We start from the raw sequence: 23780 nt of genomic DNA on the forward strand, positions 1-23780 counted from the left end.
TGACGGCATAGTATTTACAGTATTCCTAAATCAGTCTACAAGTGGTTTACTAATTGTATAAAGCTGATAGAAAGTACATGGGCAAAGTATTTAAGTACCAATATAGCTCTCTAGGAAGGCTGCGCACTAGAGCTTGGAAACGGTGGCAAGCTGAATGAACATTTATTCATTTAACTAGTTTATTTTGTTACAAGTACGTTTTATCAGTAGTAGTTAATCCTGTAATTACGATCTTTTTTTTCAATTTTAGCTAGGATTATCTAATATATATGGAAGCGCCTTTCCACCACTGAATCAAAAATTTAAAAGGTAATTGCGACTTTATCTTGCGACTTTTTTCTTATAATTACGTGATACAAACTCACAATTCTGACTTTTTTCTCAGAATTGTGTGATATAAACTCGCAATTGCAAGACAAAGTTGCAATTCTGAGAAATAGAACTGTGAGATATAAACTCACAATTCTGACTTTATAACTCGCAATTACGAGTTTATATCACACAATTCTGAGGGAAAAAAAGTCGCAATAACATTTTTTTCTATTATTATTATTTTATTCAGTGGCGGAAACGGGCTTCCATAAATATACAAGTACTAGTAAAGCTTGAATACTCACTAGCCACAATTTGAACATATAGTAAACAGCATCCCCATATAATTCATTGTCAAAGCGTTCAACGTGAAGTTGGTTTGAAGGGATAAATGTTAAAGCGGCTTGCCGTAGCGACACAATAAACTGCTCAGTCGTTTCGCGTTTGATGAATCCTATATTGCGATCTTCACCTGCATGAGGGAAGACGAAAACCCAAAGCTTGACGTTTAGAAGTATGACTCTTTTGTGCTTTTGCTTCTCTAAAAACAGTCGCCAAGACTTCACATAGCGTCTATCCTCGCTGGAATGTAGTTTGAGGGCGGAGACTCGCAGCAACATTACATTCTGCATCCAGAAACTGTGAAGTATGGACACTGCCATGAGAACAGCCGTGATCATTCGAGATCGTTCAGCACTGTTCCCAACAGGATCCGAGCACAGCGCGAAGGCAGGAGTGGGGCTGGAGATGACGGAAAGGTGGATGTAGTGTTTGGGCTCGGGATCTGTATGTCACACACACGGCTGGAGTTTACGGTGATCGTCTTGTAACGAGGGTTGTTCTTTGTTGAGACATTGTTTTCTGCCTGGCTGTTTTCAGAGGACCAGGGGACCGCTGTTCATTTCAGCCCCGAACCAGCTCTCATATCTGGGCGGGACGTGGAGATAAAAGAGTTCAGCATGAGGAATAACGAGGAGACTGAGGGCTTTGATGGCGAGGCCTCCAACACCTCGATGATTTCAGGAGCCAATAGTCCGTATCAGCCGACCACCGAGCCCGTGCACTCCAGAAACGTGTTCAGGGCCATCAGGTGTGACCTGGACTATATCAAATCACATTTCGGTATTTTAAAAGTTATCGAAGTGGTAAGTTCAAATAGTCACAGTGTTTCTCCATTCCATGATTAACAAGTTGTATTGGCATCACTTTTAGAGTCAGTAAGGTGACATCCTGTGAACAAGTCAAGATTTCTTCATCATCAACTTTCTTTCTTTCTTTCTTTCAGTTAGATTGTATTGGTGTGAGGAAGACAGCAGTGTCTTCAGCATGTCTTCAACAGTGTCATCGTTTGTTTTTCTTTAATAGTTTTAAGTTTTTCTTTCTTTATTTCATTCATTTAGATGCTCCTTCCTGATGACATTCTTTTCATGTTAGATCGTATTAGTGTAAGCAAGACAAATTTTCCTTTTATTATTATTATTATAAGTCAGTATATTCAAGGCAAGACAGATGTCTCCATCATCCAAACAGTGGCCTCAAAAATGCCTTTTCCACACAAGATAACAGATCTGTTTTCCACATATTTCAGTAAGATATTCACTCCTGATTACATTCTTCTCATATTGGATTAGTGCGAGGAGAGTAGATTTCCTCTTTTTTGGGTTTTTAAATCAAAATATTTCCTGTTGGATACATGCCGACAGGCGTCAAAATCTCTGGAATGCATCAGTGACGGAGGGGAATGTTGCCTGGAGTCTGAATGAATTAACTTTCAGGTTGCACTTTAGGTCTGCTTGATTGGCAAAACACCCAAAAAGCTATAGAGTCACTGTGGTCAAACTCACAGAAGAGCTTTTTTTGCCTGTGAACCTCTGCCAGATGTTGAAAACGGAGTGGGAAGTGTAAGGGGAGAGAGAGAGAGAGAGAGAGAGAGAGAAAAAAAAGATGGCTCTCTGTTGTTCTGCTGCCTCAGCAAAAGCAAAGCATCTCCGATCGGGCCCTCATGGTGCTCCACAGTTAAGAAACTGCATGCACAGGGGGAAAACAGAGTGAAACTAAGGAAGTCATTAGGTGAAACAAGGGCTTGTGTGCTGCCAAAGGAAACAACCTGTGTGCCAGTACAGAAGATAGCTTGTCTGCTCTTTTATGTGCGTCTCGGGGAAAATGATTCCACAGCCACAATTTAATTGGATTTATTAAGTGATAATACTTGGGAGCACACACAATAGCTGAGATAGAGTTCATATGGAGTAGATGCAACACTTTTATCTTCATGAACATAATGTGTGGCTTTCTATCTATGCTGTTTTGTGTGGATTCAGAAGCTTCATTTGCCTGTGGAGTCAAATTACAGGCAGACGAGAGTAGTATAGTAAAGCTCTGTCCATCGCTGACCAGAAACCTTAATATCTGTTTGGACTCTTATGTGATAGACTGCAGCTCATCAAAGATTTGCAAAAAATAAAAGTTAACGAACAAGCCTCTAGTTTGTTTGATCACGTTTAACCTATGAGCTGTTACTTTTTTCAGGTGGATAATATACGGTTTGGGGCATTTTGTTTTGCACTAATGAGCAGGTTAGTGAGAGGGGATGAATAAAATTAAAATACTGAACTAAAACTAAACAGGATATGATTCAGAAAGCTCCCACATAACTTTTAAATTGCAGCATTCCAGTGATATTCCTTGGGGTGTTTTGAGCTGCGACCATAAAATCTCAGACTTGTTTGAATATGTGATCAATCATTCCTCAAAACAGAGATGTAACATATTACCCATAAGAGAAAGGCTGTGTGAGCTCAGCTAGTTAGACTTTAGTTGGTTTTGTCACATTATCATGTTTTTGTGTGGGTTTCCTTCGGGTCCTGTGTACTGGATATGTCCTCATTCTGTCCTGCTAACAATCTGAGTGATATTTAGATTGTTTGGAATGTTTTTTTGGGGGAAAAAAGAGCAAATTGATCTGTAGCACAGGATTTTTCACATGGCTGCATGTTTCCTGCTGTTGACTTGCCAAGGATATTCAACCACGGCTGTTTCTCCATGTACTGGCCAATGATTTACCTAAGGCCCCCGTGGGATAAGGAGGAGTCTTTTTGACTGTTTAATCTTTGCAAAGTTTTTTTTTTTTGTCCATCTGCAGATGTGGCCTTCTTGGCTAATATCAATGGATCACCCCATTCCATTCACAGATTAAACAAGCATAGTCATTGGACTTTTGTATACAGATATAATCTGTTGGGCTTCTACAAAAATATAATTCTTATCTTAGGGCGAGTTTCATAGGGTTTACATAACACGTGCTTTTCAAATCTTGACAGAACAGATTGTACAAGGTGTCTAAAAAACATTTTAATTATGATAAATATCTATAAAATATGCATAACTATATAACTATTGTAACTGTACACCACCATTCAAAAGCTGTGTAATATATTTTGATGTTTCTGAAAGTCTCTTATGCTTACCAAGGCTACATTTGTTTGATTAAAATTTATTAAGATTAGTAATATTTAAAAATATTATTACAATGTAAATGTTTCTGTTTTAATATAGTTTAAAATGGAATTGATTTCTGTAATGGCAAAGCTGAATTTTCAACATCGTTACTTCAGTCTTTAGTGTCACATGATCCTCCAGAAATCATTTTAATATGCTGATTTGGTGCTTAAGAAACCTTTCTTAATTAAGAAACATTATTATCAATGTTTTATTTAATATTATTTTTTTTGGAAACTTTGGAAATGTTTCTACATTTTTTTTTTTTTTTTTTTCAGGATTATTTGATTAATAGAAATTTCAAACGAACAGCATTTATTAGAAATATAAAACATTTGTACCATAATTGTATGTGTTTAGTATCACTTTTGATCAATTTTATGCATCCTTGATAAAAAAAAAAATAATAATAATAATTGTACTGACCCCAAACATTTGAATGGCATATAAGAAAAAAATCTAGGTATACGAGATGACCTTGCTGATCAAGTTAGTTGCCACTAGTCATTCCTAAATTGAATACTTTGAAATGTTCTTGGCTAGAGATACTCCAAAACCTTTTGTTTTTATACGGCTTCCTTTCTACAACCAGTTTGACCAGGAAGGACCCTGTCAATTAAGGTAGTTTCAGACCTGAAGGGCAAAACTATTGACCTTTAAACTGTCTGTGCGAGTTCTAAGAATGAAGCCACCAGATCCAGATGATTCCACCGTGTGTCATTCGGATTCAGTTTTGTGCATTATAGATGTTTTTGGTGCAGTCTCAGGCAATGAAGTAGCATCATAAATGTGTCATTTTACCTTAAAAGATAGTTTTTCAAGGTATGTTTTGTTAAGGGCCGTTAAATATAATGAAAGAGCTCTCTCTGTAATGTAGCGAGTTTATGGACTTACCAGATGTTTTTTTGCCTCTCCACTCCCTCTCACAAAACTTATGTAATGTGGAGAGCTTGCTTGTCTGCAAGCATCTCCAAGGTTAAGGAATAGTGTTTTAAATTTTGTGCAAAGATCAGTTCCCTTCAGGCGAGGAAAAGACTGTTGGGGGGTGGGAGCTGGAAGGCTCATTTCCGTTTAAGGAGGAGCTCTTGGAACACAATGCAAGCTGTCAGACCAAGTCCTCCACCGTTAATTTTCTGGGCACAACAGATGGCGTGTGTACAAACTGGGGATTTGACTCCATGTGGCCATTGCTACAAGGAACTTGCTGATTGCCTAATGTAGGGGGCTTTGAAGGACGGCAGAATGAGGGTGGGGAGTGACATATAATCACTACTTAATAGCTTGGGCACCTGCTGCCTTGTGGGACGTGGGCCATGCTGCGTTTATCAATATCACGTCATCTCCAAATGCACATCTTTAGTTTGTCTTTTGGATGGGGCATGACGGACAACTGAAGTGATGCTGGCTCTGCTGGCACTATGACAGGAACATCATGATGTGAGCGGTCATTTATCTTTGGTCCACACTTCCTTAATGCGTTAAGTGCAAATAAGCCGGATGAGATGGAGAAGGGTTTGCATTGTGTTAGTAGGGCAATAAGCTTACATGAGGTCAGCCTTCATTTGAAATTCTGTGGAAATATTAAATAATGTTGTAGCTAATAAGATGTGTTGCCAAGTCCAAGGTTGGGGAGTATTAAACAGATATTTCACCCAAAAATGAACCTTCCTCATGTTATTCCAAATTGGTTATTTTCTTTCTTCTGTGGAACATAAAAGAAGATATTTTGAGACATGTCTCAGTATTTTGTTGTTCATACAATGGATGTTGGTGAACCAGTTTAGTTACCAACATTCTTCAGAATATCGTCTTTGTGTTCCGAAGAGAGAAAGAAAGTCACACAGACTGGAGTTACATGCAGGTGAGTAAATGTTGAACTATCCCTGTAACAAGGCACCTAACCCCACCTTGAGATTTACTGTTGTTTGCTTTGAATATATGGTTCAGTGGCAAGAAATCAACCAAACAAGGAGGGGAATGTAAATCGTAATTTGATCATCTTCATGCCATTACAAGCAACTGTCAAAAGTTCAAATGAAATAATTCATAATAATATTGTATTTTAAATGGTGGGGAAACATCTGAAGAAATGTATTTCAAGTCAAATTTATTACAAGTCATTTACTCCTATATTTATGTTCAGTTATTTCACTTTTATTGCACAGAAAATGACCTATACATTGCCATTAGAGTAAAATTACGGAACCTAAATATAGGAGCCCGATAACAATGCTAATTTTAGATGAAAATTTCAGATGGCACTTAGAGGCTTTTGCATCTGAACTCTTTGTATGCTTTTGTGCATTTTGAATAAAAGTATTAGTTTCCTTAAAAAATAAAAAAAATAAAAATAAAAAAAAGAAAGAAGAAAGAAAAAATTGACTGACCCTAAACTTTTGATTAGTAGTTTATGTTGTAACACAAAAATTCTATTTTGAATAAACACTGTTCTTTTTAACTTTTTATTTATCAAAAAATCCTGAAAAAAAGTATTACAGGTCCCAAAAAAATATTAAGCAGCACAATTTTCCAACATTGATAAATATATAGCATTTGTGCTTACACTGTAAAAAATTTCAGACCTCCCCAACTCAAAATTTTCTAGTGACTGATTACATCTAAATTTTTCCACTGGCCGAACTGGATTTCTGCTAACTGAATTTGATCAATTGTGGCAACAGTCTGTTAACATTGGCTCAAAGAGAAATAATACATTGAGCCAATTGGGAAGAAAAGAAGTCTACCAAACCATGTTATTGCCCCAGTTAAATATTTGAAATAGTAGTAGCATACATTTTTTTTGTTTGTTTTACCTAATTTAAAAATGTATATTGGTAAATGTATATTGCTAAAGCAACCTTACTGAATTGTTTGTTTATTCCCTGTTGTCCCAAAAGAAAAAAAAAAAAGAAAAAATTAAATGATGATACACTAAACACTAAAATTTGAATACTTTTAATGAAATATACAATATTGTGAAAATACCTTAAAATTATAAATACACAAAGCTGATGAATTGCACTTTATACATTATTACATTCACAAACATGCAAAAAATGTCAAAGACCATAAAATAACAATAATTTAATTAATAATAGTAATAATTTATCTGAGGTTACTTCACCCAGTGTTTAGAGTAATTTCACATGAACTCTACCATTCTCACAAGAAGTACTTTGAGCTCATGAAACTGCATCTTAACTATTTAAACATCAAATACATTCGCATATTAAAAATAAAAATCATCAAATTTAAGTAATGGGGAGGTTACTTCACCCAGTGTTTAGAGTAATTTCACATGAACTCTACCATTCTCACAAGAAGTACTTTGAGCTCATGAAACTGCATCTTACACTTCAAATGTTTGCCAAAAAAAAAAAAAAAAACTCATAAGAGGTAATTTGAGGTTAAAATTATGCCATTAATTACACTTATGTCATTCCACATCAATAAGACAAATTTCATCATCAGATTTCATAAAAAAATATCTTAATTTGTTTTCTGAAGATGAACAAAGGTCTTACGGATTTGGAACGACATGAGGGTGAGTAATTAATGACAAAATTTTCATTTCTGGGTAAACTATCTCTTTAAATCCTTGTTGTACTCCAGGATGAGTGCATACAATAATCCAAAGAAGTACAATAAACGCGTTTACAAAGTCTCCTAAGTTGTCAAACACCAGCTCCTCTTCCAGGACAACGGAGACATTCAGCACACTTGACAGGGCCCTTGAAGTGGAACTACTGCTGCTTACTATTTCAAGAATTTTCATTACAGTTGTGTGGTTCTCCAATGGCTCTGTAATAAAATAAAAAATGATTAAAAGGCAATGTCAATACTAAGTCTACATTAGAATTAGCAGCCTACATTACACCGAGCCATGTCTCATGGCAACACTCAATAAAGCAACTCACAAATTACATCTAAGAGCTAATAGTGTTTGACACTAATATGGAATAAACCTATATCCAATAATAACTGTTAAATACTCACTGTGAAATTCGTGAAATAGTGGCTCTTTTTCTACTCCAAATGGTGCCTCGTGAGCTCAGACCTAGCAATGGTGGGTTACACTAATGGGAACAAAAAAAAAATAGTTATAGCAGAAACATATTCCTTGAGTCTCAAACATTTCATATATTCATCATAAAGTGAGATAAAAATAATTTATTTCAATAAATAAGTAACTTTAGGTAACTGAGAGATACGGGTGTGCGATATTGACAAAAAAATATATCTCAATATTTTCTGGGATTTTATCGATAATGATAATTAGACAATATTTTGCTGAGTGTGTTATTGTGCTGGTATCTTAAGGACTACCGTGGACAGCTGAAATTTTTTGATATTCTTCATATTCTGTGTGGTGGTCACTTCACAGCAGTGATAGAAATGAATCTTTTCCAATAATTTTAAATTGATATTTACCTGTTATGGGTATTTTTAGCTTTGTAAAACCATTTTTTTTCTAAAAGTGTGCATCATTTCTAGTCAAACTCTTACATTTAATCAGTCAATTAGAATGATATGACATTTGAATGAATGAATGAAATCAGTATCAACAAAATTCATCTTTGCAATGCAGAGGAAACACAGTAGCTGCATCTGAAGTGGCTGCATTTTTTTTTTTTTTTTTTTTTACACAGTTTAATGCAGAACATGAATGCATTTAACCTGCAGTTACACATGCATAAATAACGTTTTGATATTTTAAACATAAAACGTTGAATACTAATATTTACAATTATTTTAAAAATGAAAAGATACTTTAAATATGAAATTAAAACCGCCAGTAGGTGGCAGCAAGTCACTGTTAATAAGCGAGTCATTGCGATTGAACCGAATCATTTAAAGGTTGATTTATTTAGGAACGAAACAGTCTTAGAGACGCAAAACAGTGCTGTGGCTGTGTTTGGAATGATTTTTGTTGGCGAAATAGAGCAAAAACAGGCAATACTGTGTCTAAAACGCAAATCCCTTTAATATTAACTTCTTGTTTATTGAACTGTTTTGTAAAATCAATATCACATTTGTAATCATGCTGACTTTTTAAGAAAAAACGGCACTCTTCGTGTGATATTAACAATATGAAATTATATAAATACTGTATATACATTTTTTGCCCCCTTATTTTGAATTATGTGATCATTCATAATAATAGACTGAATCATGCAGTGAAAGAACTCACTCTAGCGTTAAATGCGCATGCGCACTCAGTCCAAACATAATGCATAAACTGTTGGATAACAGACCCAACCATCAAGTTCATTCCAGTGTGGACTTCACAAAAGGTGCATTGGAGCTTCATTTTGAGCGTCTTTTAAACCCTAATGGACAAATTGGAAACCCTATAGTGTCATGGTCCAGCGGATGGTTTTGCTTTTATTTTTCAGCATCAGTTAAGTCTGAATTTGTTGGCCCGACTATCTCTGTCATTCCATTAGCAAGCCCACATCCATTTTTTTATTAATCACAGAACTCATTCATTTCGCAGGTAGGTTTCCACATTGTGCTTCCATTCCTATGTGTGCAACATTTTATTTAGCGTCTGCCGTGTGACAGCATCCGGTCCGGGCCAGCTGGAAATGCTGGGCCCCTGTGTAGATGTTGGAATGTTTTGTGGCAGAGGTTCTGTCTCCCCTGTTGGAGCGGGCCAACCTGTAATCTGTCTGAGGTTTTGTGCTAGAGAGTCAAGGCTGCATAACACCTAAATAGCACGTTAACCTCAGAATTCTTCCCATGCTGTGGTCTACTGACGAATGCGGCAGGAAAACATCGGTGAACCCTCTGCGACTTCGGTAGGGTTCAACATACTCCGCAAGGCCCTGTTATGACCATGTGGAAAACGCATTACAAAGTAAACCATGAACGTAGATGAGTCATTTATACCTTGAAGCAGCTTTTTGAGAAATACTTTCTTGTGGTTTTTCACTGCTCCACACAAAGGACTGCATTGTATTATGTTGTTGTCTTAAATCAGACACTGTGATTTGCACTTGATTTTTACACAGACAACATCAGATGTTACTTTAATTTTCAGCTCGATGAAATAAAGTGAGTTGTTTACTGCTGGGACAAATGCTTCATGTTTTGTTTTAAAAGGGTCGGTTTACTCTGTTGCAGGTCCTGGCTCTCATCTCTTTCATCTTCATTGAGACCATAATGATGTGCTCGCCCTGTGCCGGCGTCTACCTCTTTGAGTTTGTCAGCTGCAGTGCCTTCGTTGTCACAGGCGTCTTGCTCCTCATCTTCAGCCTGAACCTGCACACCAAAGTGCCCCATATCAACTGGAGTCTAACAGTATGTAGTCCTTATCAAGATCCACACAACCTTACAAAATCCTTCACAACTTTAGACTTTTAAATGGATATTTTGCTCCCAATTTCTTTTCTTTTCTTTTTTCTTTTTTTTGCAATTTATTCACCCTCATTTAATTCCAAACTTGTATGAATAAATTCAATATAATTTAATTTAATTAATTTATTTTAATTTATAGTGCTTATTTAATTGTATTTTCTGTCAGTTTATGATGTGTATTTAGCTGAGCATTGAGAGGAAATGTTTGCCTTGAAGATATTTTTGCAGTGTAACTATTTTCCCTTCAATCAATTTGGCATAATATTTTAAGAGGCACTTGTGATGATAGATTATCGAGGCAGAAGTTATTTCTGACGATCAGCTGTTTACATAAATGGAAACATTTTTTTAGTTTCCAAGACATGCCAATAACTCTTGCTTTTTAGAAAGTAAGCCACTCTCTAGCGTCCAATGCTGCTGAGGAGGAGGCCATGCACACTGGGTTCATATTGCTCAGAATGGAGCTTGTGTGCTCACAGCTCTCATTAAACCCGCTTCTAGCAAACGTGAATGGCTGCTCTTGGGAGATGAATTTACTGATTCACTGAAAGATTAATAAGGCATGGTTCCCTTTGTCTCCCTGCCTATACACACACACACACACTCACACACAAGCTCAGCATAATTGGACCTTAGTGCTGTGGATCTATTACAGGGCTTATGATGGAAAAGGCTGGAGAGTTTTATTTCCAGAGCTGTGCATGAACCAAGAAAAGTAACAGCAACTCGCATCCAACCATAACTATTGCGTTGCAATATGGTATAATGAAGAATATGTGCTTAATCTAACCTCACATAGACAACAAGGAAGTGCCTCTGCCATTATAAGTTCGAATTTCAATGTTTTATTACACCCAGATGTAGACAGAGAAAATTGGACCCTTTTGTGGTGTAAACTGGTGTAAAAAAAGTCATATATTTATGCATTTGACCTCAATTATACATGTATAAAGAAAGCTTAGAGCATCACATTTTGATTTAGGACAAGGCCTTTACTCTTAAGTGCTTTTTTTGTTTTGGCTGTTTGCCACTTTTATAGAAGTGCTTTTTAAAAATTGCTTCTCTTTTTTTTCTCTGTGTTTCTCCTCTTCTCTAGTTGCTTCCTAATCTAGTTATCCACTAACCTGCCATCGTGCCATTATATAATACGGAAATTGTTTTGGCTCATAGACAAATTGCTTTTGTTCACTTTGGATAATTTCATTTCATTTATTAAGGATAGAATTTCATTTTTTTTGTTTTATTTTCAGTGGATAAATGACAGGAAATGGTGGGGGAAGAAAATGAAATGAGATCAGGAAATGATGAGAGCTGAATTCAGACTTACTGTAAATACCTCACATGAGCATCAACGCTCAACTTGCTAGATCACATACAGTAAACCACATTTTGGCTGATGGGAGAGATGTTAAACAGGGTTTTCGGTGCATGTGAGTGTGTATGCTTTTGAGTTGGGGTTTTCTTGGTATTGCTGTGGCTCATTGGAAGATCTGTGATCTTTAGGATCATTTCAGCTGTGGTGGGGCTGAGGTTTTGAACTGAGCATCATCTCCTGCCAGTCGGACCCCATGGGCCCAGGCCTCTCATTTGTTCTGGAATGGATGCACTGGGACGGGGGTTTGTTCAGCAACAGCTTGGCTCTCCTTCCCTCTTTCGTGTTTGTATCTCCAGCTTGCGTAACTTCACCACTGCTGTGCTTCAGGAACTTTCACATAACGCAGTGCTAAAAGTAAACTGTACTTTTTGGTCCTGTAATTGTGGCCTCTGTCTCATTTCGAGATAAAATCCTCCCTAACCCAGCAGCAATTAAACTTCTTTCTATAAAGAGCAGAAATGTGGATGGTAGAACTTTAAGGTCTTAAAATCAGATATTTGTGACTTCTAATGTTGATTTAGTTTAAATGGCTGCCGATTGGAGCGTATACACACAAAACTAGCTGGTTGTTTCTTGTGGCTGTTGGTTCTTGTGGTGGACGGTCCATCTATTATACAGCACCCCCTATTCCCTTGATTGCTTTGATGGTGTGATCCAGTGCCAGGCTCAAAGGGGGCTGGCATAGTGACTGACATTATTGAAAGTGATAGGTCAGTAGAATGAGCGCATTCAGTTTGCGGTGGTACGCTGGCACCATTGTACCCATTAACAAACCACACACACATACATATACAGAAAAGCATGGCCAGTGTTCATTGAGCTCAACCAAAAATAGACAGGGCATTTTAATAGAAAATGAGGAGAGATTTGATTTTGTGAGGTGACGGGATAATGATTGGTTTTACATTGTGTGCTTTAATGGAATGGCCGCTCTGAGACTTGAGAAGCTTTGCAGTGAATCTATGATTATGTGTCATTACTGAACACGAGCAAGAGGCCAATTGCAAGATGGGAAAAGATGCATTAAAAATGTGTAATTTGGAAATTTGACTGATAAAGACTAAATTATTGTTATTGAACTATGTAAATGTACTATAATTTTTATGTTTTCGCATATTCTAATATTATCAGAATGATTTCCTTTCTAGAACCACCTATTATAGCCTAGTGATGGGCCTGTTGGAGGATGAAGGTTAATAGTGTATCATGCTGTCTGTCCACACACACACACACACACACACACACACACAGCATCCAAGAGCACCAGTAGAAGGTCCAGGAAAAGCTTTTAGCAGCTTCATTTAAAGCTAAAGTCTAGCCGCTGAGGCGGATAAAGAGATATGACTGAATGTTCAAGTTTCTGGTTATTTTATTCAGCAAATCTGGAATGAAATTAGTTTGTTGTCTCTTTTTATTTTATTTTTTTAAAGATCTATGGGGCTCCTGTTGCCTAAAGCAGTGTGTAACTCAGTATTCACGCACCACTGAGAATATTTGGCACAGGCTGTATACTGCTAAGACCCCACCTAACCATAAATATGTTTCTTGTGCATATAGATTTTTATTTTTTGGCAACAGTTTGCAAAATGAACTTGGTTAAGTGCTCTGTCCCTCATTAACTCATCATAATGTGTATAGATGTTTTCTTTCTTTCTGTAAATATATTTAAAAATCTAACTTATTCCTGTCGTGGCATAAATTACTTCACGTGATCTTTCATATGATCCTTCATGAATCAAATCGAGAAACATTTCTTATTATTATAGATGTTGAAAACAGTTGTTCTGCTTAATATTTTTTGTGGAAAACTTGATTCATTTTTTTCAGGATTCTAGCATTTGTTTGACATTCTTTTGTATCATTATAAATATCTATTATTATATGTGACCCTGGACCAAAAAAACAGTCATGAGTAGCACGGATATATTTGTAGCAATAGCCAAAAATACATTGTATGGGTCAGAATTATCAATTTTTATTTTATGCCAAAAATCATTGGGATATTAAGTAAAGATCATGTTCCATGAAGATATTTTGTAAATTTCCTACCGTAAATATATCAAAACATAATTTTTGATTAGTTGTATGCATTGCTAAGAACTTCATTTGGACAACTTTAAAGGCGATTTTCTCAATATGTAGATTTTTTTTTTTGCACCCTCAGATTCCAGATTTTCAAATAGTTGTATCTCAGCCAAATATTGTCCGATCCTAACAAACCATACATCAATGGAAAGCTTATTTATTCAGATGATGTATAAATTGATTCAGATAAATTTATTATTATTTAATCAGATGATTACATTTATTTAGTGAAAGTGACGTGACATGTGGCCAAGTATGGTAACCCATACTCGGAATTTGTGCTCTGCATTTATCCCATCCAAAGTGCACACACACACCGTGAACACACACTCGGAGCAGTGGGCAGCCAATGCTGCGGCGCCCGCGAAGCAGTTGGGGGTTCGGTGCCTTGCTCAAGGGCACCTCAGTCGTGGTCACTTCACTCAATCCCTACCGGACCTGAGACTCGAACCCGTAATGAGTCTGACTCTCTAACCATTAAGCCAAGACTGCCCGAGATTTTAAAAAAAAAGGTCCTTATTGACTGGTTTTATGGTCCAGGGTCACATATTATAAATGCAAATCAATTTAATTCATCCTTGCTTACAATGTTCCAGTAATGTTATAAAACAAGTCCATTTCAAGTACAGAGATCTTCAGTCCACTGTTAACAACATGGAGGGCCGCAGTGGCTGTCAAATACATCAGATCTGAACCCAGTGTGAACACTACATTTCCCAGTTTTAGACCCGTCCTGAGATCAGTTAGCTTTCTCTACATGCAGCCTCACACACACACACACACACACACACACACACACACACACACAGACAGACAGACACACAGACACACAGACAGACAGACAGACACTCACTACTGAAAGTACATTTTAAGAGAACTCGTGATTGCTTTTGTTTGTGTTCAGTTTCATATTAGGTTACCTGCTTTAAATGCTTAATCGTTTGTAAACTTCCATCAAGTTAATAATGTATATTTATAACTAAATAATTCTGAGGACTTGGTACTTTTGTTCCACCTCAGGCATATGCTTTGTGTTCTTACGCTTCGAATATTTTAAACACATCAGCAGTTTTTAGCATTAAGTGCGTTTCAGTTTGGTTTGGCTTGCATTGAATCCATCTGTTGAAGTATGTGTGAAGGCAAAGGCTGGTTTGGCATGTGTTTGAATGATTGAGACCGTATCCTGGTTTTGGCATATAGTTAGTGTTCTATATTGCATGTGAGATGGGCATGGGTTCGCTTGAGTGTGTGTAGATGAGAGAGAGCGAGAAAGAGTATCATGTGAGACAGTGTGTGCAGTCACTCCCATCATGCATTTTGTCACATGGGTGCCCATGCCTAAGTCACGCTGGAGTGCTTATTGGCTGCACACAGACGAACCACCCAGCTTTATCCCTTCTCTCTTCTAAGAGTGTGTATTTATGGAGGTGTTAAGGATAAAGAGAGAGAAAATGAGACTTTAATGTTATGTAGTGTGAGGAATCTTTTACTTTAATTTTTTAATAATAATATAAAAGATAATGTATATGTATGTTAATTATATGTGTATGTATATGTGTATAATTTGTGTGTGTGTGTGTGTGCATAAACTTTTCAAAAGCTTTTAATGATGCTTCTAAGGGTATTTTTACATAACAACAATGTATTAAAAACCGAAAAGTTTCTCTTTTTTTCCGAAAAGTTATATATACAGACGACTGCATTGCCAAAATGATTCATGTTCACACAGATTCATGAAAACTATTATGCATACCAGGCCAGTAGTTGATGTTATTTTGTAAATAAACACCGGTAACACTTTATTTTAAGATGTTCTTCTTACATGTTACATGTACTTACTATTATAATAAAAAAATAATTATGCATAATTACATGCAAGTAACACTAAGGCAAAACCTAATCCTAACCCTATTTAGTAAGTACATGTAGTTAATTAATATTACTTAGTACTTAAATGTATAATTACACTGTAACAAGGACACCTTAAAATAAAGTTTAACCAAAACACTTTGCGCCTGCAGTCTGAATACCTATAGATGCACCACACAACCAAATGTTTAATTTTCCAAGGCATAACATGTAAGATGTAGTGAATGCAGCACAATTCAAAAAGTCTTTCACACTGGCCCTGTGTCAGCAGGACATCTTCAATAGTTGAACTGCAGTTCATGTCACTGCCCTCAAGTGTCATACTGCATGTACTGTACAACTGCTTAGAGCTGAGAGGAGCAGACAGTCTGTGTTTACTTGGAGACATCAAAGCCAGTGCTTCTTGCTGTGTCGGCCTGTGATGTGAAATTCGAGGTGCCAGGCAGTGAGCTTGTGCTTTGAAGGGCTTGTTACATTTCACCCCCCACAGAGCTTAGACAAAATCCACGTCCATTCCAGACTCTGAGCGCTCAGGAGGAGTGAACAGAGGAGGATTTGGCCTCATTTCAGAAACCTCCAAATGGTTCCTCTCATCCTCACTCTCTCCTGAGAGCTTGAACTCTGATTTGTTGCAGTATTAAAACTGTAAACTGTGACATTATCATTACAAAGTGGTGGGTGTATTAACAGAGGGAAAACTGTGATAGTAGTAATCAAAAATAGGAAAGAGACTCACATAAACCTCTGCCAATGCCCAGCCATCATTTCATAACTCCTTGACTGTAAATGAATGACTTTTTTTTTGGCACAAATACAAGGTGTTTGTGCAGTCTAACTTAATGTTTTTTAACATGGACACATTCAATTTATGAAAAACAACAGTTTTGTTTATTTATACCATTCCAGCATCTATGGCTATATTCATGGTGAGAACCAGTTAATCCATACTGAAGAACAATATTAAAGACATTTACAGTGAGGGAAAAAATGATTTGATCCCCTGCTGATTTTGTACGTTTGCCCACTGACAAAGAAATGATCGGCCTATAATTTTAATGGTAGGTTTATTTGACAGTGAGAGACAGAATAACATATAAGTATTTAACCCCTTCGCCAAACATTTTTCTTGTACACGTTTCTTGTAGTTGGCCACCAGGTTTGCACACATCTCTGGAGGGATTTTTTTCCCACTCCTCTTTGCAGATCCTCTCAAAGTCATTAAGGTTTTGAGGCTGACGTTCGGCAACTCGAACCTTCAGCTCCCTCCACAGATTTTCTATGAGATTAAGGTCTGGAGACTGGCTAGGCCACTCCAGGACCTTAATGTGCTGCTTCTTGAGCCACTCCTTTGTTGTCTTGGCCGTGTGTCTTGGGTCATTTTCATGCTGGAATACCCATCCACGACCCATTTTCAATGCCCTGGCTGGCTTCAATGCCCTGACGGTACCTGGCCCTGTCCATCATCCCTTTGCAGTTTTCCTGTCCCCTTAGCAGAAAAACAGCCCCAAAGCATAATGTTTCCACCTCCGTGTTTGACGGAGGGGATGGTGTTCTTGGGGTCATAGGCAGCATTCCTCCTCCTCCAAACACGGTGAGTTGAGTTGAGCCAAATAGCTGGATTTTGGTCTCATCTGACCACAACACTTTCACCCAGTTCTCCTCTGAATCATTCAGATGTTCACTGGCAAACTTCAGACGGGCCTGTACATGTGCTTTCTTGAGCAGGAGGACCTTGCGGGCACTGCAGGATTTCAGTCCTTCACGGCGTAGTGTGTTACCAATTGTTTTCTTGGTGATTATGGTCCCAGCTGCCTTGAGGCCATTGACAAGATCCTCCCGTGTAGTTCTTGGCTGATTGCTCACCGTTCTCATGATCATTGAAACTCCACGAGGTGAGATCTTGCATGGAGCCCCAGTCCGAGGGAGATTGACAGTTATTTTGTGTTTCTTCCATTTGCGAATAATGGCACCAACTGTTGTCACCTTCTCACCAAGCTGCTTGGCGATGGTCTTGTAGCCCATTCCAGCCTTGTGTAGGTCTACAATCTTGTCCCTGACATCCTTGGACAGCTCTTTGGTCTTGGCCATGGTGGAGAGTTTGGAACCTGATTGATTGATTGCTTCTGTGGACAGGTGTCTTTTCTACAGGTAACAAGCTGAAGAACACTCCCTTTTAGAGAGTGCTCCTTATCTCAGCTCCTTACCTGAATAAAAGACACCTGGGAGCCAGAAATCTTACTGATTGATAGGGGATCAAATACTTATTTCACTTATTAAAATGCAAATCAATTTATAACTTTTTTGAAATGCGTTTTTCTGGATTTTTAATTTTTTTGTTATTCTGTCTCTCACTGTTAGAATACCATTAAAATTACAGACTGATCATTTTTTTGTCAGTGAGCAAATGTACAAAATCAGCAGGGGATCAAATATTATATATTAGGAAGCACAACTGTTTTCAACAGTGGTAATAAGAAATGTCTCTTTAGCAGAAAATCAGCAAATCAAAATGATTTGTGAAGGATTTCATGAATGTTGTGCATTTGCCTTCCCCCTGCCTGTCAAACTGCATCACTGCAGTCAGCATAACCACACCTCACTGCCAGCTCCTTCTTGTTTTGACTCTTTGGTCATTAAAGGGTTTACTTATAGTTTGATCAACTCTAAACTTGTGAATGTGTAAATGTTTCTGTTGATATGACATCCCTCATGCAAATGTTATTATTTAATGAGCTAACCTCTATGAGCACATACACACTGGAGATAATAGTTGTCCCTCCTTCTCTCTTTGTAGACATAATCTGTTATTTGTAGGAGATTTGTCTCTCTTCTCCTGGATCAAAACATGGCAGTGAAAGTATATGTGCTGCTTGTGTGTGTTATTGCGTGTTTGACACCAGTCAAACATTTAAATGTGGTTGTCAAAAACTCCCAAAACTTTGTAGCGTATAAAAACCCATGTGCCTTGTATGTTTAACAGATCTTCATTTTGAAAACATACCGGTAATGTATACTACTGTGCAAAAGTTTTTTTTTTTTTTCAGCAGCCATTACTCCAGCCTTCAGTGTCACATGATCTGTCAGAAATCATTCTAATATGCCGATTTGGTGATCAAAAACATATCAAACAAGCTTAATATTTTTGTGGAAAACACTTTTTGTCAGTATACTTTAATTCTCTCTTTCTCTCTTGCAGGATCTGATCAACACTGCCACCAGCACCTTGTTCTTCTTTCTGGCTTCAGTGGTTTTGGCAGCTCTCAACCATCAAACTGGAGCAGAGATCGCAGCTGTGGTATCTATCCCCTTACTCAGCTCATTATTTCATGAATTTTGTCGATGTGATTGTGGGTGAATTCAAATGTTTAGTCATTTCTCAAGTATTTGAAGCGGGCCCTAATCTGCTGGGGCTCTGCTGCCCTCAAGCGGCTGAAATAGAGTAAGCACATAGTCATTCGTGGAGAGAGTCCTGGACAGGAAGGCAGTGGGAAGTTCTGAGCAGTCAGAGTCACCATCAACCTAAATGTTTTACATGTTTTTCTTTAGTTCTTTGATTTTTAAGACTGAAAATCTCTTTGCTTCCTCTTTTCCTCTTTCTCCATCCCACCTCTTTTCTTTCTTTTCAAAATTCACGTGTCAATTTTTACTCGTTACAAATTCCCACAGAATTTAGTTACACATTAACCTCATGCTTGTTTATAAAATATTTTGATTATGTTTTAGCTGTCAGTAAGACACTCAGCTCTGTTTAAGTCAATTTCACAGAATTATTGGGAGACTTTTTCCAACTCAGAGTATAAAATTTATAAAAGATAAATAATCATGAGATAACGTTTTTTAATTAGAAATGTTAGATACAATGTAGCAGGTGGGAGATTTAAAATCATAGTTACCTTTATTTTTTTTACTATGAGGCCGGAAACAGGCCGTAAATAACTCTATAATTCCACCAGATTTCCCCCAAAATCAGCACAGAAAATGCCAAAAAAGAAAAAAAAAGTCCATTGACTCCATCTGGGCCTGCTCATTACAGTGTGTTATAACTGAAGCCACTATAAACATCTCACATGCACATACCTTTCTAGTTAGTTTGTCTGTTTTGGTTGAGGCTGCTGACCTGTGACTGTGAGGAGGTTTGTTGTAGATGGCTCAGTGAAGAGAAGTAATTCCCGATATTGATACAGGATCAGGTTCTCTTACAGATTTTAGACACTTCAAGAATGACCTGAGATCAGCAAAATATCCACCAACATCTTGGAAGTCAAAGGCTGGGGATTTGGGCTAAGAGTTTTATAATACAGATGTTCTCAGCAGGAAACCACTTTAACACCCGGGGATTTTTCTGAACCACAGGGCACGGCAAAATTCCTTCAGTCCTTCACAGTATTTCTGTTATCAGCCTCATATTGCAATTTACTATAAAACATATCAGTATTATTTAGACATATAGTAGATTTGATGTTATATGTACAGCACTTAAAGAAATAGTTTACCAAAAATGAAAATTTGCTGAAAAATGACTCGCCCTCAGATCATCCATGATTAGATTAGAAACTTGCTCATCACTTGCATATCAATGGATCCTCTGTAGTAAATGGGTGCCGTTAAAATGAGAGTCCAAACAGCTGATAAAAACATCACAATAATCCACAAGTAATCAACATGACTCCAGTCCATCAGGTAACATTTTCTAAAGTGAAAAGCTGCATGTTTGTAAGAAACAAATCCATCAATAGGGCTTTTTAACTTTAAACCGTAACATATTTGTTTAGAACTGCTTGGGACTTTTGGTTTTGGCTTGTAAATGGTGCTTTATCTGTGCGTATTTACTTCAGATTCAGATGAGACAACTTTTTCACTGAAGAAAGCAATATTATGTGTAGAGGATTTGTATTTTAGCCAAAAGCAACAGTTAAAACATGTTATTGATGGATTTGTTTATTACAAGCACGCAGCTTTTCACTTAAAAAGGCATTAATTGATGGACTGGAGTCGTGTGGATTATTGTGATGTTTTTATCAGTTGTTAGGACTCTTATTCTGACGGCACCCATTCACTTTGGTGAGCAAATGATATAAAATTTCTCCAAATCTGTTCCAATGAAGAAACAAACTCATCCACATTTAGGATGTCAATTTTGAGCCAATTTAAATTTTTTGGTGAACTTTTCCTTTAAACCTTAATAGTTCAAAGATGAAAATATCCCCTTCCATTTTTCTTGAGTATAAACAGTAGTTTTGTGTGTGTTTATATCCAGATTTTCGGGTTCCTGGTGATGGGTGTGTACGGTCTGAACACATTTTTGGCAGTACGGAGATGGCGCCTCGGGGACTCGCGAGATGGACCCCTGCAGACCAGCGAGTACATCCGTGCCCGCACAGCCTCACGGGGAGAGGTGGAGTCACGGCCTGAGCTACAGTAAAGCACACAGGCAGACCAATGAAGACTGAGACAAGCAAAGCCCTGTCTGCATTCCTGTCACAGTGTACTCTTTCATATCCTCGTGATGGGAGCCTGATGAGCTGCAGTCAGGTTGAGCGCTTACAAACAAACAAACAAACAATTGCGTGAACAGTCTAAAATGGAACAAACCTCTGGCATCTTCATCAGCCTCAGGCCAGCGTCTTTTGACTTTATACTTAAATACTGTATATTTCTGTTAATTAAGGGCTTTACCTTATAATGATCTGGATAATTATTGACTGAAACTCACTCCACTGTGCTCCTAAACTCCCAGCGGGAAAGTTCTAACAAAGCCTGTCAGTCGCCCGTTTGAAACCCCCTTATATTTAGCTCTGCATTCTAATTAGAATGCAACTATGCCTAAAATGTCTTATCGTGGATCAAAAATAACTAAACAGAATGGAATAATGGAAATAAATGGTTGCTAAATAGACTGATGTAAGTGATCTTTCTGACTGAAGTGTAACAGGAGTGTTTATGAGCAAAAAAGTGTTTTTGTTTAGTTTTTTTTCTTCTTTCTCTGCCATCGTGTTCCTGTATCAAACACATCTAGTAAACTGCCGTTGCATTGGGCTGTTTTCTGTAGAGATGGAGTGACTAGATGTCAGGAGCACCAGTATTTATTTTAATGTTAATTCTTTTTTGTAATACCAAAGCTTTGGTAGCTACATTGTAGTAATAGTGTAGTATTTCACCTCGTGAATGTGACCCTGCATTGCAACACAGTGACAGCTTTCAGACTGTTTGTGTGGGTGAAGGGAGGTGAGTTTATGAAACTTTTTAGAGGCTAATCTTTAGATGATACAATTTTTTAGTTACTAAATCGTCTGTGCATAGTCTGTTGGTCATTTTTGTGGTTTGTAATATTTTCTCTACTCCACTGTGTACTCCAACCCTGTCCAGTTATCTGTATATGTCGATTTAAGCAAGGGTAGAGTTTTTGAAGAAGGTGTATATATTACGTATCTGTGTGACATTTTACATTCCTGAAGGTTTCCTATTTGTATGAATTCTGACACTAATAGACTGTATTTGAAGGAACAAGTGTACGGCAGTACATATGAATGCATTAGCTAAACTGCGTATCTTTTTTCTGTGTGCCTTAATCGTAGAGGCATTATTAGTCGAAACTCTTGGACACTAATGTTAAGACAACATTAGCAGAATAACTGCTTTATGGGGTGTGAAATTAAAACATTCTATTTGCACTCTCTGATGAACTGATCCGTGGTAAAATCATGTTTTCTGAAGTGCTTTGTTGACCTTCTAATGGGTCTAATAGTGCAATTGTACATGATTTTTTTTTTTGGTTACACTTTATTTTGATAGTCCACTTTAGACATTCTAAAAACTATAAGTAACTTTGTAACTACACGTCAACTAATTCTCATTAATTTGCAACTACATGTCTACTAACTCTCAGAGCAGACTGTTAGGGTAGGTTTAGGGTTAGTAGAATGAGTGTCTCATAGTCAGTATGTTGTATGCTATGGACCCATCAAAATAAAGTGTTAGAAGATATTAAGCAGACAGTCTACTAATACTCTAATGACTGCTAGTTGACATGTAGTTGCAAAGTTGTAGTTGTAGTTACTTACTGTTAGTAGAATGTCTAAAGTGGACTATCGAAATAAAGTGTTACCTTTTTTTTTTCACTAGAAAATGCTCATTTGTAATATTCGTTTCTATATTCATACTTATGTCTTATTTTAAGGTTCTTAAATGAAGTCACTTTTATGTTTTGGAATAAGACCAATGTTGAAATGAAGTCATTTTGAGGTGTGGACTCACATTATAGACATTGATCAACACTGTGTGGGCTTGAAAATGTTAAAAGACAATCGCAAGAATGATTTTTGTCTTAATGAAGGACTCTGCATTAAAGTGCTTAAGTCACTGATTATTTTTCCTATTTTGAAAGCAATACTGTGTGCTTATGCTTTAATAATGTGTAAGAGCTTTCACTGTGCTTTGACTCTGTGCTAAACTTCTTATTGGAAGATTTTAGCATCAAAATAATTCCTGATCTTGACCTTAATGTGTTTTCAACTCACAAATCATCGAAGTGTTTCAAAAGAAACTAAGTTGACATTTTGAGGGAGTCAAATTTTGATAATGATTGTACTGTTTCTTGCTGACATTTCCTGTATTCAAGAATTTTATTCCATGTAACAGTGCTATAAATTTGTATTTTTGTATTTATAGAGTTGTGCATAGACTTACAAAATGCTAATTGTTTAAGAATATTTGTGATGGCAATCTTTTCCTCAAATAAATGGATTTGGATGAACTTGAAATGGGAAAAATTACTGTGGTACAGGAATCCACTGCATTTACGATCGCTGAGACCTATTTCTCAATCTCGTCACTTTTTCAAAACTCTTCATGCAGTGAACACAGAAGTCTACGGTATGTGGGCTAAACTGTGGATCATTTCCCACTGCTTTGGAACAAAATACATTCAATGGCTACATATTTCCATTTACTTGAATTCCTCTCTCTCTCTCAGAAACAACAGCTACCAACATTCTATGTACCTACAGGCCCATTTGCATGTTTACATCCCTCTTTTGTGTTACATTTAAGTTTGAAATCATAATTACTGAATAAGACAGACATTTTCTACATTTATACAGTAATACCATATTGAAATATATTCCAAATCTAAAAAAAAGTTAATACTGTAGCTGAAAACATACACGGGTCTTTCAATTTAAATGTTATCTATACAAATTGGTGCAATTTAGGAATAATTGGACAATGTAACATATATTGCAGTGACTTCTAAACAGTAGATCTGTCATCCTTGTTTTGTAAA

The 23780-nt window shown here is 37.0% G+C and overlaps 1 protein-coding gene across 2 annotated transcripts; it reads left to right on the forward strand.

Annotated features, from left to right (window-relative positions):
• Positions 1-552: 552 nt before the first annotated feature.
• Positions 553-23259, forward strand: cmtm4 (CKLF-like MARVEL transmembrane domain containing 4). 2 transcript variants are annotated; one of them, XM_058782892.1, is made up of 5 exons: positions 553-1098; positions 1192-1457; positions 9937-10113; positions 18696-18794; positions 20757-23259. In XM_058782892.1, exons 2-5 carry the CDS (start codon positions 1272-1274, stop codon positions 20919-20921), a joined length of 627 nt encoding a protein of 208 aa, XP_058638875.1. In that variant the 5' UTR covers positions 553-1098; positions 1192-1271; the 3' UTR covers positions 20922-23259. The 2 variants fall into 2 exon arrangements, with proteins under 2 accessions (XP_058638875.1, XP_058638874.1); XM_058782891.1 differs by having other exon boundaries at positions 554-1457.
• Positions 23260-23780: the final 521 nt, after the last annotated feature.

The sequence above is a fragment of the Onychostoma macrolepis genome, chromosome 07 (assembly GCF_012432095.1).
Source record: "Onychostoma macrolepis isolate SWU-2019 chromosome 07, ASM1243209v1, whole genome shotgun sequence".
NCBI lineage: Eukaryota > Metazoa > Chordata > Actinopteri > Cypriniformes > Cyprinidae > Onychostoma > Onychostoma macrolepis.